The 12030-nt window shown below is 46.8% G+C and overlaps 1 protein-coding gene and 1 pseudogene across 2 annotated transcripts in view; one reads left to right on the forward strand and one right to left on the reverse strand.

Moving 5' to 3' along the window:
- The window catches only part of TESC (tescalcin), a 69155-nt gene that overhangs the window by 26229 nt on the left and 30896 nt on the right, over positions 1-12030 (forward strand). For both annotated transcript variants that reach the window (XM_069557577.1, XM_069557575.1), the window contains one exon: positions 9242-9311. In XM_069557577.1, the coding sequence (XP_069413678.1) occupies positions 9242-9311 (70 nt within the window). The remainder of the gene's footprint in view (positions 1-9241; positions 9312-12030) is intronic.
- LOC138422529 (voltage-dependent anion-selective channel protein 3 pseudogene) lies at positions 5513-6313 on the reverse strand (annotated as a pseudogene).

The raw sequence follows: 12030 nt of genomic DNA on the forward strand, positions 1-12030 counted from the left end.
GACCTTGAGCAAATTCCTGATCCCCTCAGGACCTCCGTGTTCTTGTCTATAAAATGGGAATTGTCTGTCGGTCATAGGGTCATGGAAAGGGTTAAATAGTACATGTGTGCCCAGGAGGTGTACTTGCCAATGAATGATTCACCATTAACACTATTTTTGAGATTCCTCAGCTGTCCCATATGGGACCTGCTTAAATCCTTTTATGACTAATAAGTATACATTGTATATTATGGAAGATTTGGAAAATACAGATGAGTGGAAGCAAAACAGACAAGAGTCTTTAATCCCAGTGTTGAGAGATAATTGCTATTATTATTTTGGGAAAACAAGTTGACTTTCATTACTTGCATGCATTTATGTATATTTAGAGGTTCCCCCCAATATGGAGTCTTGCTGTCTTTGTAGCAGGTTGTTTTTAGACAACATTATGTTAGATTGTATGTTCCTATTAAATACACAGCTGTCACTTGTAAAGTCAGCATCCTTTTTCAAATCTTTTTTTTTTTTTTTTGGCTGCACTGCCTGGCATGTGAGACCTTAGTCCCCCCGAGTGGGGATCGAACCTTCGCCCCCTGCAGTGGAAGTGCAGAGTCTTAATCACTGGACCACCAAGGAATTCTCAGCATCCTTTTTTATTGTTTTAATTGGCTAAACATACCGTAAAGTGGGGGGCTTCCCGGATGGCTCTGTGGGAACTAACCTGCAATGCAGAAGACATAGGAGACACGAGTTCAATCCCTGGGTTGGGAAGATCCCCTGGAGGAGGAGACGGCAACCCACTCCAGTATTCTTACCTGAAAAAATTCCATGGACAAGAGGAGCCTGGTGGGCTACAGTCCAAAAGGTTGCAAAGAGCCAGACACAATTGAGCACACACACACACACACACACCATAAGATATTTAACTGACCTGCTTGTGGTGGGCACTGATATTGAGTCCAGTTTTTAAGCTGTTGTGGAGAATATGCAGTGAACACACTTATAAACTCATCTTACTATACCTGTTGAATTTATTCTTTCAGGATAAATCCCCGACGTGTAGAATTACTGTGTCTTATTGTGTGATCACATATAGAAAACTACATCACACATGAGCATACAGTTCCTAAAACTTCACAGCTGTGTATCCTGCTGCTGGGTCAGGAATGAAACATTTCCAGCCCCCAGAAACTCTCTCATGCCCTGTTCAAGTTACTACCCTGTCAAGGGCAACTGCTGTCCTAACTTTAAAAAAATTAAGACTTTGTTATTAGCCATTTTAGGTTAACAGCAAATGAACGGGAAGGATAAGAGATTACATGCATCCCAGCCCCCAGGCTTCCCTGGTGGCTGAGACGGTAAAGAATCCACCTGCAATGTGGGAGACCTGGGTTCAGTCCCTTGGTTGGGAAGATTTGGAGAAGGGCATGGCAACCCATACCAGTATTCTTGCCTGGAGAATCCACATGGACAGAGGAGCCTGGTGGGCTACAGTCCATGGGGTTGCAAAGAGTCGGACACGACTGAGCGACTACGCCCAGCACAGCACCCGTGCCCCCACCCACTTGCACAGCCTCCCCTGCCATTAACATCCCCTGCAGCGTTGGGGCCTTTGTTATAACTGATGGACCTACGCTGACACATCAACACCCAGAGTTCATGGTTTACATTAGGGTTCCATTAGGTTCCTTGGTGTCCAGGCTTCCCTGGTGGTTCAGACAGTAAAGAATCTGCCTGCAGTGCAGGAGACCTGAGTTCGATCCCTGGGTCAGGAAGATCCCCTGGAGGAGGGAATGGCCATCCATTCCCGTATTCTTGCCAGGAGGATTCCATGGACAGAGGAGCCTGGCGGGCTACAGCCCATGGGATCACAAAGATTCAGACACGACTGGGCAACTAACACTTTTTCACTTCACTTTGGTGTCCTGCATTCTTTGCGTTTGGACAAATGTATAATGATCACACAGAGTAGGTTCACTGCCCTGAAAATTCTGTGTGCTTCGTCAGCTCATCTTTCCCCTGGTAACCACTGATCTTATTACTGTCTTGGTAAGTTTTGCCTCTTCCTGAAGGTCATGTAGTTGGAATCGTACCGTTTGCAGCCTTTCTAGACTGACTGCTAATACGGCAGATGAGCTCTGCCGGGTTTTGTGCTTTATGTAAATGGAGTCATAAAGTATGTACTCTTCATACCTGGCTTCTGCTTGTTATCATGTTTTGAAAATCACCCTAGTTAATGTCCTACTATGTATTCATTTTCTGCTGTATACTATTCCATTATTTGAATATACCACCCACTTTGGGCTTCCCAGGTGGCGCTAGTGGTAAAGAACGTGCCTGTTTGATCCCTGGGTTGGGAAGATCCCCTGGAGTAGGAGATGACCACCCACTTCAGTATTCTTGCCTGGAAAGTCCCGTGAACAGAGGCGCCTGGTGGGCTATAGTCCATGGGGCCACAAAGAGCCAGACATGACTGAGCAACTGAGTCCTGAACGCCCACTTTATTTAATCTGCTGCTGTGGGGCATTCAGGTAATTTCCAGTGTGGTGGTGTTCAGTTGCTAAGTTGTATCCGACTCTTTGCAGCCCCATGGACTGCAGCGCTCCAGGCTTCCCTGCCCTTCACTGTTTGCTGAAACTCGTGTCCCTTGAGTCAGTGATGCCATCCAACTATCCCATCCTCTGATGCCCCATTCTTCTCTTACCTTCAGTCTTTCCCAGCATCAGGGTCTTTTCCAGTGAGTCAGCTCTTCACATCAGATGGCCACCAGAGTATTAGAGCATCAGCGTTCAGCATCAGTCCTTCCAAGAATATTCAGGGTTGATTTCCTTTAGGATTGACTGGTTTGATCTCCTTGTAGTCCAGGGGACTCTCTAGAGTTTTCTCCAGCACCACAATTTGAAAGCGTCACTTCTTCAGTTCTCAGCCTCTTTATGGTCCACCTGTCACATCTGTACACGAATACTACAAAAACCATAGCTTTGACTATACAGACCTTTGTTGGCAGAATGATGTCTCTGCTTTTTAATACACTGTTTGTCATAGCTTTTCTTTCAAGGAGCAAGCGTCTTTTAATTTCATGGCTGCAGTCCTGTGTTCGTATGTGCAAACTCGCTTCAACTCTTTGCAACCCTATGGACAGTAGCCCGCCAGGCTACTCTGTCCGTGGGATTTGCCAGGCAAGAATACCGGAGTGGGTTGCTGTCTCCTCCTCCAGGGGATCTTCCCGATTCAGGGGACGAACCCGCATCACTTACATCTCCTGCATTAATAGGTGGGTTCTTCACCACTAGCGCCACATGGCTGCGGTCCAGGGCTCTTCAAATCACACTGCCATGAAATCCTTCTACATACCCTCTGATTGAGTGCAAGTGTGCTTTTCTTCTTTTAATTTGGCTACACTGGGTCTTAGTTGTGGCATGTGGGATCTAGTTTCCTGACCAGGGACGGAACCTGAGTGCCCTGCATTGGGAGCACAGAAATGCATATCTGGACCACCAGGGAAGTCCCAGCAAGTATGCATTTCTGCTGGGTGCATGGGCCAGACCGTGGAATATGTGAATGTCCGTGCTAACATACATGTGACATAAATGGCTGTATTTTCCCCCGGAAAAGTAGTGACTGTCCCCAGGGCTTACCTAACCTTTCCAAGCATCAGTTCCTACATCTGTACCGTGGGATACGGCCCCTCCCATGGCTTCCTGAGAACAGATGAGCTAATGCGTGGAGACATGTCCACTCCCCCGGCACATGGCAGGCCTTCAGGATGGCTCGGTAATGGTAGTGATACTTTCTAGCCACCACAGCTCCTAGAGGAGCTTGAGAACTCTGAGTTGTAGATTCCTGAAGAGATGACAGCTGGAGCCTGAGGCCGAAAAGGAAAAAAACAGAACATGAAGTAAGGTGGCCACTTGGCCCCAGATATTAGCCGCCTTGAACAGGAAGAGAAAAGGTGCTTGAGGGATGAGAGATGTCGAGAGTGTGGTGGGAGGAGCAAGCCCTGCCCCAGGCTAGCGGCAATTTCAGAATTTTTTGCAGTCCCCCAGGCTTCTTGGGTGGCACAGTGGTAAAGAATCCACCTGCCAATGCAGGAGACACAGGTTTAATCCCTGGGTCAGGAAGATCCCCTGGAGGAGGAAATGGCAACCCACTCCAGTACTCTTGCTTAGGAAATCCCATGGACAGAGGAGCCTGGCGAGCTGCAGTGCATGAAGTCGCCAAGAGTCGGGCACAACTTAGCGACTGAACACATACATAGTCCCCAGACACCAGACTTGAGGGCCTCGAACACCAGCATGTTCTGGGAAAAGAGGCGATGTTGCATAGTGGTTAAAGGGGGGGGGATCTATGGAGTTGGGGAGACTTGGGGCTGAATCCCAACTCTGCCGATCACAGTTGTGTGAGCACAGCACTCTCTGAGCTGCACTATTCAGATGACGTAACAGAGGAGAAAGTATCTGTTCACAGGGTGTTTTGAGGAGGAGGTGAGAAGGTACACAGAAGTCTCTAGTATTGTGCATTTCATAAAGCAGGCGTGTGGGTGGAAACCCTCTAAATCCTGGGACCCACCAGGTCTGGTCTTAGCTGTGGAAGAAAACAGGGCCCACTCACTAAAAATGGTAATTAAAAAGGAAAGCAAACCTGTATGTGGGTTTTCTGAAACAATTGGGGGTGGGGAGAGGAGGAATTGGATGAAGACAGTTCAGTTGGTAAAGAATCTGCCTGTAATGCAGGAGACCTGGGTTCAATCCTGGGTTGGGAAGATCCCCCAGAGAAGAGAATGATGACCCACTGCAGTAGTCTCCCCTGGAGAATTCCATGGACAGAGGAGCCTGGCAGGCTACAGTCCATGGGGTCACAAAGAATCAGACATATAGATACCTGTGTGTATTTTAGGGGCTTCTCAGGTGGCGCTAGTAGTCAAGAATCTGTCTGCTAATGCAGGAGATGTAAGAGATGTGGGCTTGATCCCTGGATCGGGAACATCCCCTGAAGGAGGAAATGGCAACCTGCTCCAGTATTCTTGCCTGGAGAATCCCATGGACAGAGGAGCCTGGTGGGCTACAGTCCATAGGGTCGCAAAGAGTAGGACACGACTGAAGCAACTTAGCTTCAAAAGATACAGTCTTTCATTTATTTATTTATGTTCCAAATGTGATGGGTTGATTTTATTTTACTCTGATGCAAAACCAAAGATTCCACTACTGCACAGAGACCAGTATGTTACAAGGTCATGAAAAAGTGGTGGGACATGCGGGACATGATGGACAGCCAGAGGGTCAGGCCGTCTCCTTTGTACATGACTCTACACTGTCCTGAGGATCACGTTGAAAATAACACTGTGAAACTGAAAGGTGGCATGAACGTGGCAGCCTCTGGGCATGCCTCCAAACGCGCCTCCCCTTAGGATGGGCTCAGAACCTAGGCTTCAGTGTGGGGAGGATCAGAATTCTTTGGAAGAATAAAAAGTTCATGCTTTTGAAATTTCACAGAAGAACTTTAAGGCCCAAACACACTTCGCCTCCAAACCACATTAAGCTTCCAGTTCCAATCCCAGCCCAACTGTGTGCCGTCCTGAATTGATGTTCTTTCCATCGATTAGAGCTGACAGGGTCAGTTTCCCTCCGGGTCGAAGGGTCTGAGTGTAACCCAGTCCAATCAGGCTGGTATTATTTGCTTGAGCAGAGAGAAAAGTTCTAGAGTCCAGCGTGTACTTAACAGAGATGCCAAAGTGGGTGTTATTCCTCTCACCCATCCACGTGACGTTTATTAACATTTCAGTCTTGTCGCTCACCTTCTGGTAGATGGACCCTCCAAATTCGTGCCGACATTCACGTGAGTGTGCAGCTGGAAGTCTGCAGCTTCGTAACCCAAAGCAAAATTATTCTGTGACAGTTTGGAATCAGCTGTGTCAGAACTCATCTGATAGTCAGTCAACCTTCAAAGGCCAGCACAGCCCAGCCATAGATGGTTGGTCCAGAAAAATCTATATCAACATGACTGCCAAGACTGAAACAATCCCATTTATAGGAGGGCTTCAGTTTCCCCACTCTTCTTTCCTGTGTTTGGTACAAATATGGTATTAAGAGTCTGTTTCAGTCCTTCAGCCAACTTATTCTCCCATGCGATTTCTGTCCCCGGAGTATTGTCTGTGTTCCAGTCTTGGGTGAAGGTCAGTCCATAGTTACCAACCTTGTATTTGCCTCTAGGTTGCCTGATGCTTTCCCTGTATCTGTGTAAGCATTAGCAGAAGTAGAAAATTCCACTCCACTATATGACTTGGTTCCCAGATGTATTTTGACCATGCCAAATCCATATCCTTTTTTGAAGACATCATTAGCAGCCTCTCCTAGGTCACAGTAAGTTGGTTACCCCATCTCTGACCGGAGGGCCTCTCCACTCTGCCTGGGGCACCACTGAAGGTCTTCCAGTCTGAGAATGTAGTATATCTTTCCATCTGTTTATGTCATCTTCGATTTCTTTCATCACTGTTGTGTAGTTTTTCAGATTACAGGTCTTTTACCTCCTTAGGTAGGTTTATTCCCAAGTATTTATTCTTCCTGGTGCAGTGGGATTATTTCCTGAATTTCTCTTTCTGCTCTTACATTGTTAGTGTATAGGAATGCAAATGATTTCTGTGTAACTAATTTTGTATCTTGCAGTTTTACCAAATTCATTGAGCTTTAGTAGTTTTCTGGCAGCATCTTTAAGATTTTCTAAGTATAGTATCATGTCATCTGCAAGCAGTGACAGCTTTACTTCTTTTTCCAATTTGTGTTCCTTTTATTTCTTTTTCTTCTCTGATTGCTATAGCTAGGACTTCCAAAACTATGTTGAATTTAAGTGGCAACAGTGGACATCCTTGTCTTGTTCCTAATCTTAGAGGGAATACTTTCAGCTTTTCATCATTGAGAATGATGTTAGCTCTGGGTTTGTCATATATGGGCTTTTTAATGTTGGGGTAGGTCCCCTCTATGCCCACTTTCAGGAGAATTTTTATCATAAATGGGTGCTGAATTTTGTCAAAAGGGTTTTCTGCATCTATTGAGATGATTATATGGTTTTTATTCTTCAGTTTGTTAATGTGGTATATCACCGATTGATTTGAGGATATTGAAGAATCCTTGCATCCCTGGGATAAACACTTGTTCATGGTGTGTGTTCCTTTTAATGTATTGTTGGGTTTGATTTGCTAGTATTTTGTTGAGGGTTTTTAAAAAATATTTATTTACTTATTTATTGGCCGTGGTGGGTCTTCATTGCTGCACACAGACTTTCTCTTGTTGCATCAAGCGGGGGTTCCTCTTCATTGGCATGGGGACTTCTCACTGTTGCTCAGGCTCTAGGCATGCGGGCTTCAGGAGCCGCAGTGTGTGGGCTCAGCAGTTGCGGCTCCCGGGCTCTAGAGAGCAGGCTCAGTAGTCGTGGCATGTGGGCTTAACTGCTCCGAGGCATGTGGGATCTTCCAGGACCAGGGATTGAACTGATATCCTTTGTGTTACAAGGCAGCTTCTTAACCACTGGACCATAGGGAAGCCCTGTTGAGGATTTTTACATTTCTGTTCATCAGTGATACTGACCTATAATTTTCCTTTTTTTGTGTGGTGTCTTTGTCTGATTTGGGTATCGGGGTGATGGTGGCCTCGTGGGATGGGCTTGAGAGTGTTCCTTCCTCTGCAGTGTTTTGGAAGGGTTTCAAAGGTATAAGTGGTAACTCTTTTCTAAACATGTGATAGAATTTGCCTGTGAAGCCATCTAGTCTTGGACTTTCGTTTGTTGGAAGAGTTTTAATCACAGTTGCAGCTTCAGTACTTGTAATTTGTCTGTTCATACTTTCTGTTTCTCCACGGTTCAGTCTTGGAAGGTTGTGCCTCTCTAAGAATTTGTCCAGGAGAGTTCTTTGGCAGGCAAGTGGTTAAGACGCCACGCTTCCATGGCAGAATGTGCAGGATCAATCCCTGGTCAGGGAACTAAGATCCCACATGCCATTCTGGGCTACACAGCCAAAACAAAACCAATAAACAAATAATCTTTTTTTTTTTTAAGAATTTGTTTCTTATAGGTTGATCGTTTTATTGACTTACAGTTGTTAGAGTAATCTCTTATGATGCTTTGTATTTCTGTGATGTCCATTGTAACTTCTCATTTTTCATTTTATTAATTTGAGGCCTCTCCCTTTCTTTCTTGATGAGTCTGGCTAAAGGTGTGTCAGTTTTCTTTATCTTTTCAAAGAACCAGCTTTGAGTTTCATTGATCTTTTGTTTTCTTGGTCTCTGTTTCATTTATTGCAGCTCTGGTCCTTATGATTTCTTCTACTAACTTTGGGTTTTGTCTGATCTTTCTCTGGTTGCTCCAGGTATAAGGTTAGGCTGTTTATTTGAGATTTTTCCTGTTTGCTGAGGTACCATTGTATTGCTGTAAACTTCTTTCTTAGAGCTGCTTTTGCTGCATCCCAAGGTTTTGGATCATTGTGTTTTCAGGGTCATCTGTCTCTAGGTGTTTTTTGATTTTGTCTTTGATTCCTTTGGTGATTTATTTAATTTTGCATATGAGATGGATATTCACTAAACTTAAACGTGGTCACTGTTTCACTCATTGTGTGAGTCAAATCATTTGCAGTATACCTTAAACGTCTATGGTGCTATGCTGTGCATCAATTATATCTCAAACCAGAAGGGGAAAAAAATGAAACAGTTGAGGTTATGTAAATACGTCGCCCACAGCAGCAATGATCAAAAGTCTGTTTCTTTTCCTTCCACTTCCCTCGCTTTTACCAGATTCTCTGCACTCTTCTGACTACAGGTCTTCCCCGAATCACTTCTGGCACCAGCCTGAACCATCTCGCCCTCCCCGCCGCCTCTGTTTCTTAATACCTGATACAGGAAGCCCCTTTCTCACTGGGGAAGACACCCATCTTCAGGAGTGGGAGGGGAGAGAGCCAGACAAGCTGATACAATCTCTTTTAACAAGCTGAGGAAGGAGAGGGTGACCTGGTTCAGTTCGTCCTGTTCTCCAGGAGCTGTTATCAGTAGTAATTGTCTTATGCTGAGGGGTCAGAGCCAGTAACCCCAGCGCTGTTACCAGGAGGAATGGCAAACCGTTTCTCTGCTTCTTCATCCCAGCTCAGTTTTGCCTTGGTGGGATATGGCCCGAGAATGAACCGAACAGGAGAGTGGGGATGAGGGTCCAGCCTGCCTCCTGCCGCTCTGAGTTCAGAGGTCAGTGATGCCTTTTCTTTCTTTCCTTTTTCCCCCCCTCGCAGTCTCATCAGACCAGATCGAGCAGCTCCACCGGAGGTTTAAGCAGCTGAGCGGAGACCAGCCCACCATCCGGTAAGACGGGCAGCTGGGTGTAGGCGTCGGGCAGGACTGTGGTCTTTGAGGAGGTCCCTTTCCATATATCTCTTCCCCTGAGTGCTGGCTGGCTCTGCCAGAGCCCCTGGGTGGCCCCATTTCCTGAGACAAACTTGTGGTTCCCTCAGTGCTTTGTGTCCCTTCTAGACAAGCTGTCCTCAACTCGGGGGGAGGAACCCCACCTGGTTCTAACTGGGGTCAGAAGATTATAACTGAAGGGAAGACAAAAGGGATGAGAAGCTGGTCAGTCAGCCACTTTACCCTGACTTCCCTGGAACCCCAGACACATAGGACAGGCCTGTTGAATGCCAGGATCATGGTTCTAACTGAGGTTAGAAGATTATAACTGGAGGGGGGAGAAGGGGGATGAGAAGCTGGTCAGCCGCTTTACCCTGGCTTCCCTGGAACCCCAGGCACAAAGGGCAGGCCTGTCGAATGCCAGGACCGTGCCCAGTGCCGGGCACCCCGGGATGAATCGGTTGCGGTGTGCCTCAGCTCAAGAGTTGGACGCTGTCACGAGGGTCTCGACTCTGCTTCCTCCGGTCGGTAGTTCCAGCCCCAGACAAGACTGCGGGCGGCAGCTGTGGATTTCTGTTTAGGAAAACCACCATTTTACGTCGCGTTATTTCACGTGAATCTCTTAGAAGGTGGGTCGTTCAACCTTTTCCTGAGGAGGAATGCCTCGGACTGTGTGTCTCCTCCTGGGAGAGAGTGTTCTGTCTTGGGTAGTGGCCGTGTCATTTCAAACCAGGCTGTGAGAGGTCTTCGTCAGTGAGTTGATCCGACTTGGTGAGGAAGACGCTTCGAGCTGAACCATTTCCCACATAAAGTGAATGCTGTCCTGCCACAAACTGTCTAACAGATGTAGTTTCCTAAAATAGGCATGCAGAGTCTCAAGGCTACAGACTTGGAACCTAAAACCTTTTAGTAGTCCAGGAAAGCGTCTTGTTTTCTTAGTAAGTGGATTTAAACTTGACCCAAGTTTGAATGGAAAACAACATGTAAATACTGTCCACTTTGTCTCATCTGTCTAAACAATGGCGTGTTGTTAATCCAGTGCGTCATAGAGCATCCGTTTCCAGAGCTCAGAGTCTGGTGGTCTCAAGGTTCTGGGGGCCATTGGTCTTGATTTGATTGTGTCCAAGACAGAAGTAAATTAAATCAGGACTGACTTTTTAAATTTTTTGAGGTTTGCTCATTTATTCACTAACGATTCTGCTGGGTCTTTGTTGCTGGGTGTGGGCTTCCTCTGGCTGCACCAATCGGGGACTGCTCTTTGTTACGAGGCTCGGGCTTCTCATTGCAGTGGCTTCTCTAGCTGCAGACCCAGGCTCCAGGCACGCAGGCTTCAGTAGCTGAGTCTCTCGGGCTCTTGAGCTCTGACTCAGTAGTTGTGGCACATGGCCTCAGATGCCACACAGCATGTGGGATCTTCCTGGACCAGGGATCGAACCCATGTCCCCTGCATTGGCAGGCAGATGCTTAACCACTGGATCACCAAGGAGGCCTGGGACTGGCTTCTTGAATTCTATACAGTCTCACTTACTAATCCTAGTAAAGAGCCCAGCAGAAGATCCCCTGGCTTCCTATGGGATCACATGCCCAAGGCTGAGCCAATCACTGTGGCCAAGGGTAACCAGCAAAATGGTTTTTTTCCCCCAGAGCTGTGAGTGAGCAGGGCGAGGTCATCTGCCAAGGGCAGGGGTGGAGGGTGGGGTGATTTCCCAGGGCAAGGTGGGCTTCCTTGGACCAGGGGCTGAGGATTGGATGCAGGTCTCAGGTTAGCTGACACAGGTACACCTGGATGTTGGAACATGGAAGTGTCAAGGGCATCCTCTGTTTCTTTAGAAGTTCATGGGCACATGCGCTGTGCCAGGCAGGCAGTACCTGTGCTTGGGGGCAGGACCACCATGCAACTCTTAATTGGGGGTATGTAATGGCGGAGCCCCTTTTCTCAAGATGATTTTCCAGCATGCTGTGCTCCCAGCATGTGACAAGCTGCCCTGGGCTGCTGCTTGTTATGTGTCTGGCGTTCATGGGTCTTGGTTTGGTGAGAGGCCTCAGGTTCCAATTCCACACCTGTATACTTTTCAGACTTGGGGAAAGCAGAGGCAAAAACCCAGGCCTGGGAAACAAATTGTATTTGAAACATCTGTGTCCCTGGCTGGTTGACTTTGGGTTAGTTGCTGTGTTTTTCTGAGCCTGTCTCTCTTCCATAAAGTGAGCGTGGTCATTTGGGATTTGATTTGAGCATTAAAGATGAGCAGACGCACATGGTACATTTCTGTTCTGAGCTGGGCTGGTATTTGGCAAACAGGACTGTCATCATTCCACCATTGGTGAGGTCATGAGGATGCACCCTGAGATGCCCAGGCAGTGGTCACTGATCCTCAGGCTGGAGTGGAGATGGGGAGGGAAGGTGCTGTGTGAGCAGGAAGCCCTCCCACTCTGAGGCTCTAGAGCTCAGACTGTGTTGCCCAGCAACCCCTCATGGGCTTTTCCAAGGATATACTAACGAGTTGAGCTCTACACTGGTTCTTTTTTTTTTTAATTTTATTGTAGTATAGTCAATTTACAATACCGTATTAATTTCTTCTGTACAGAAAGTGATTCAGTGTTCCTCATATATTCTCGTTCTTATTCATTGTGATTTATTTCAGGATATTGAATACAGTTCCCTGTGCTATACAGTAGGACC

This window comes from Ovis canadensis, chromosome 17 (genome assembly GCF_042477335.2).
Source record: "Ovis canadensis isolate MfBH-ARS-UI-01 breed Bighorn chromosome 17, ARS-UI_OviCan_v2, whole genome shotgun sequence".
Taxonomy (NCBI): Eukaryota; Metazoa; Chordata; class Mammalia; order Artiodactyla; family Bovidae; genus Ovis; species Ovis canadensis.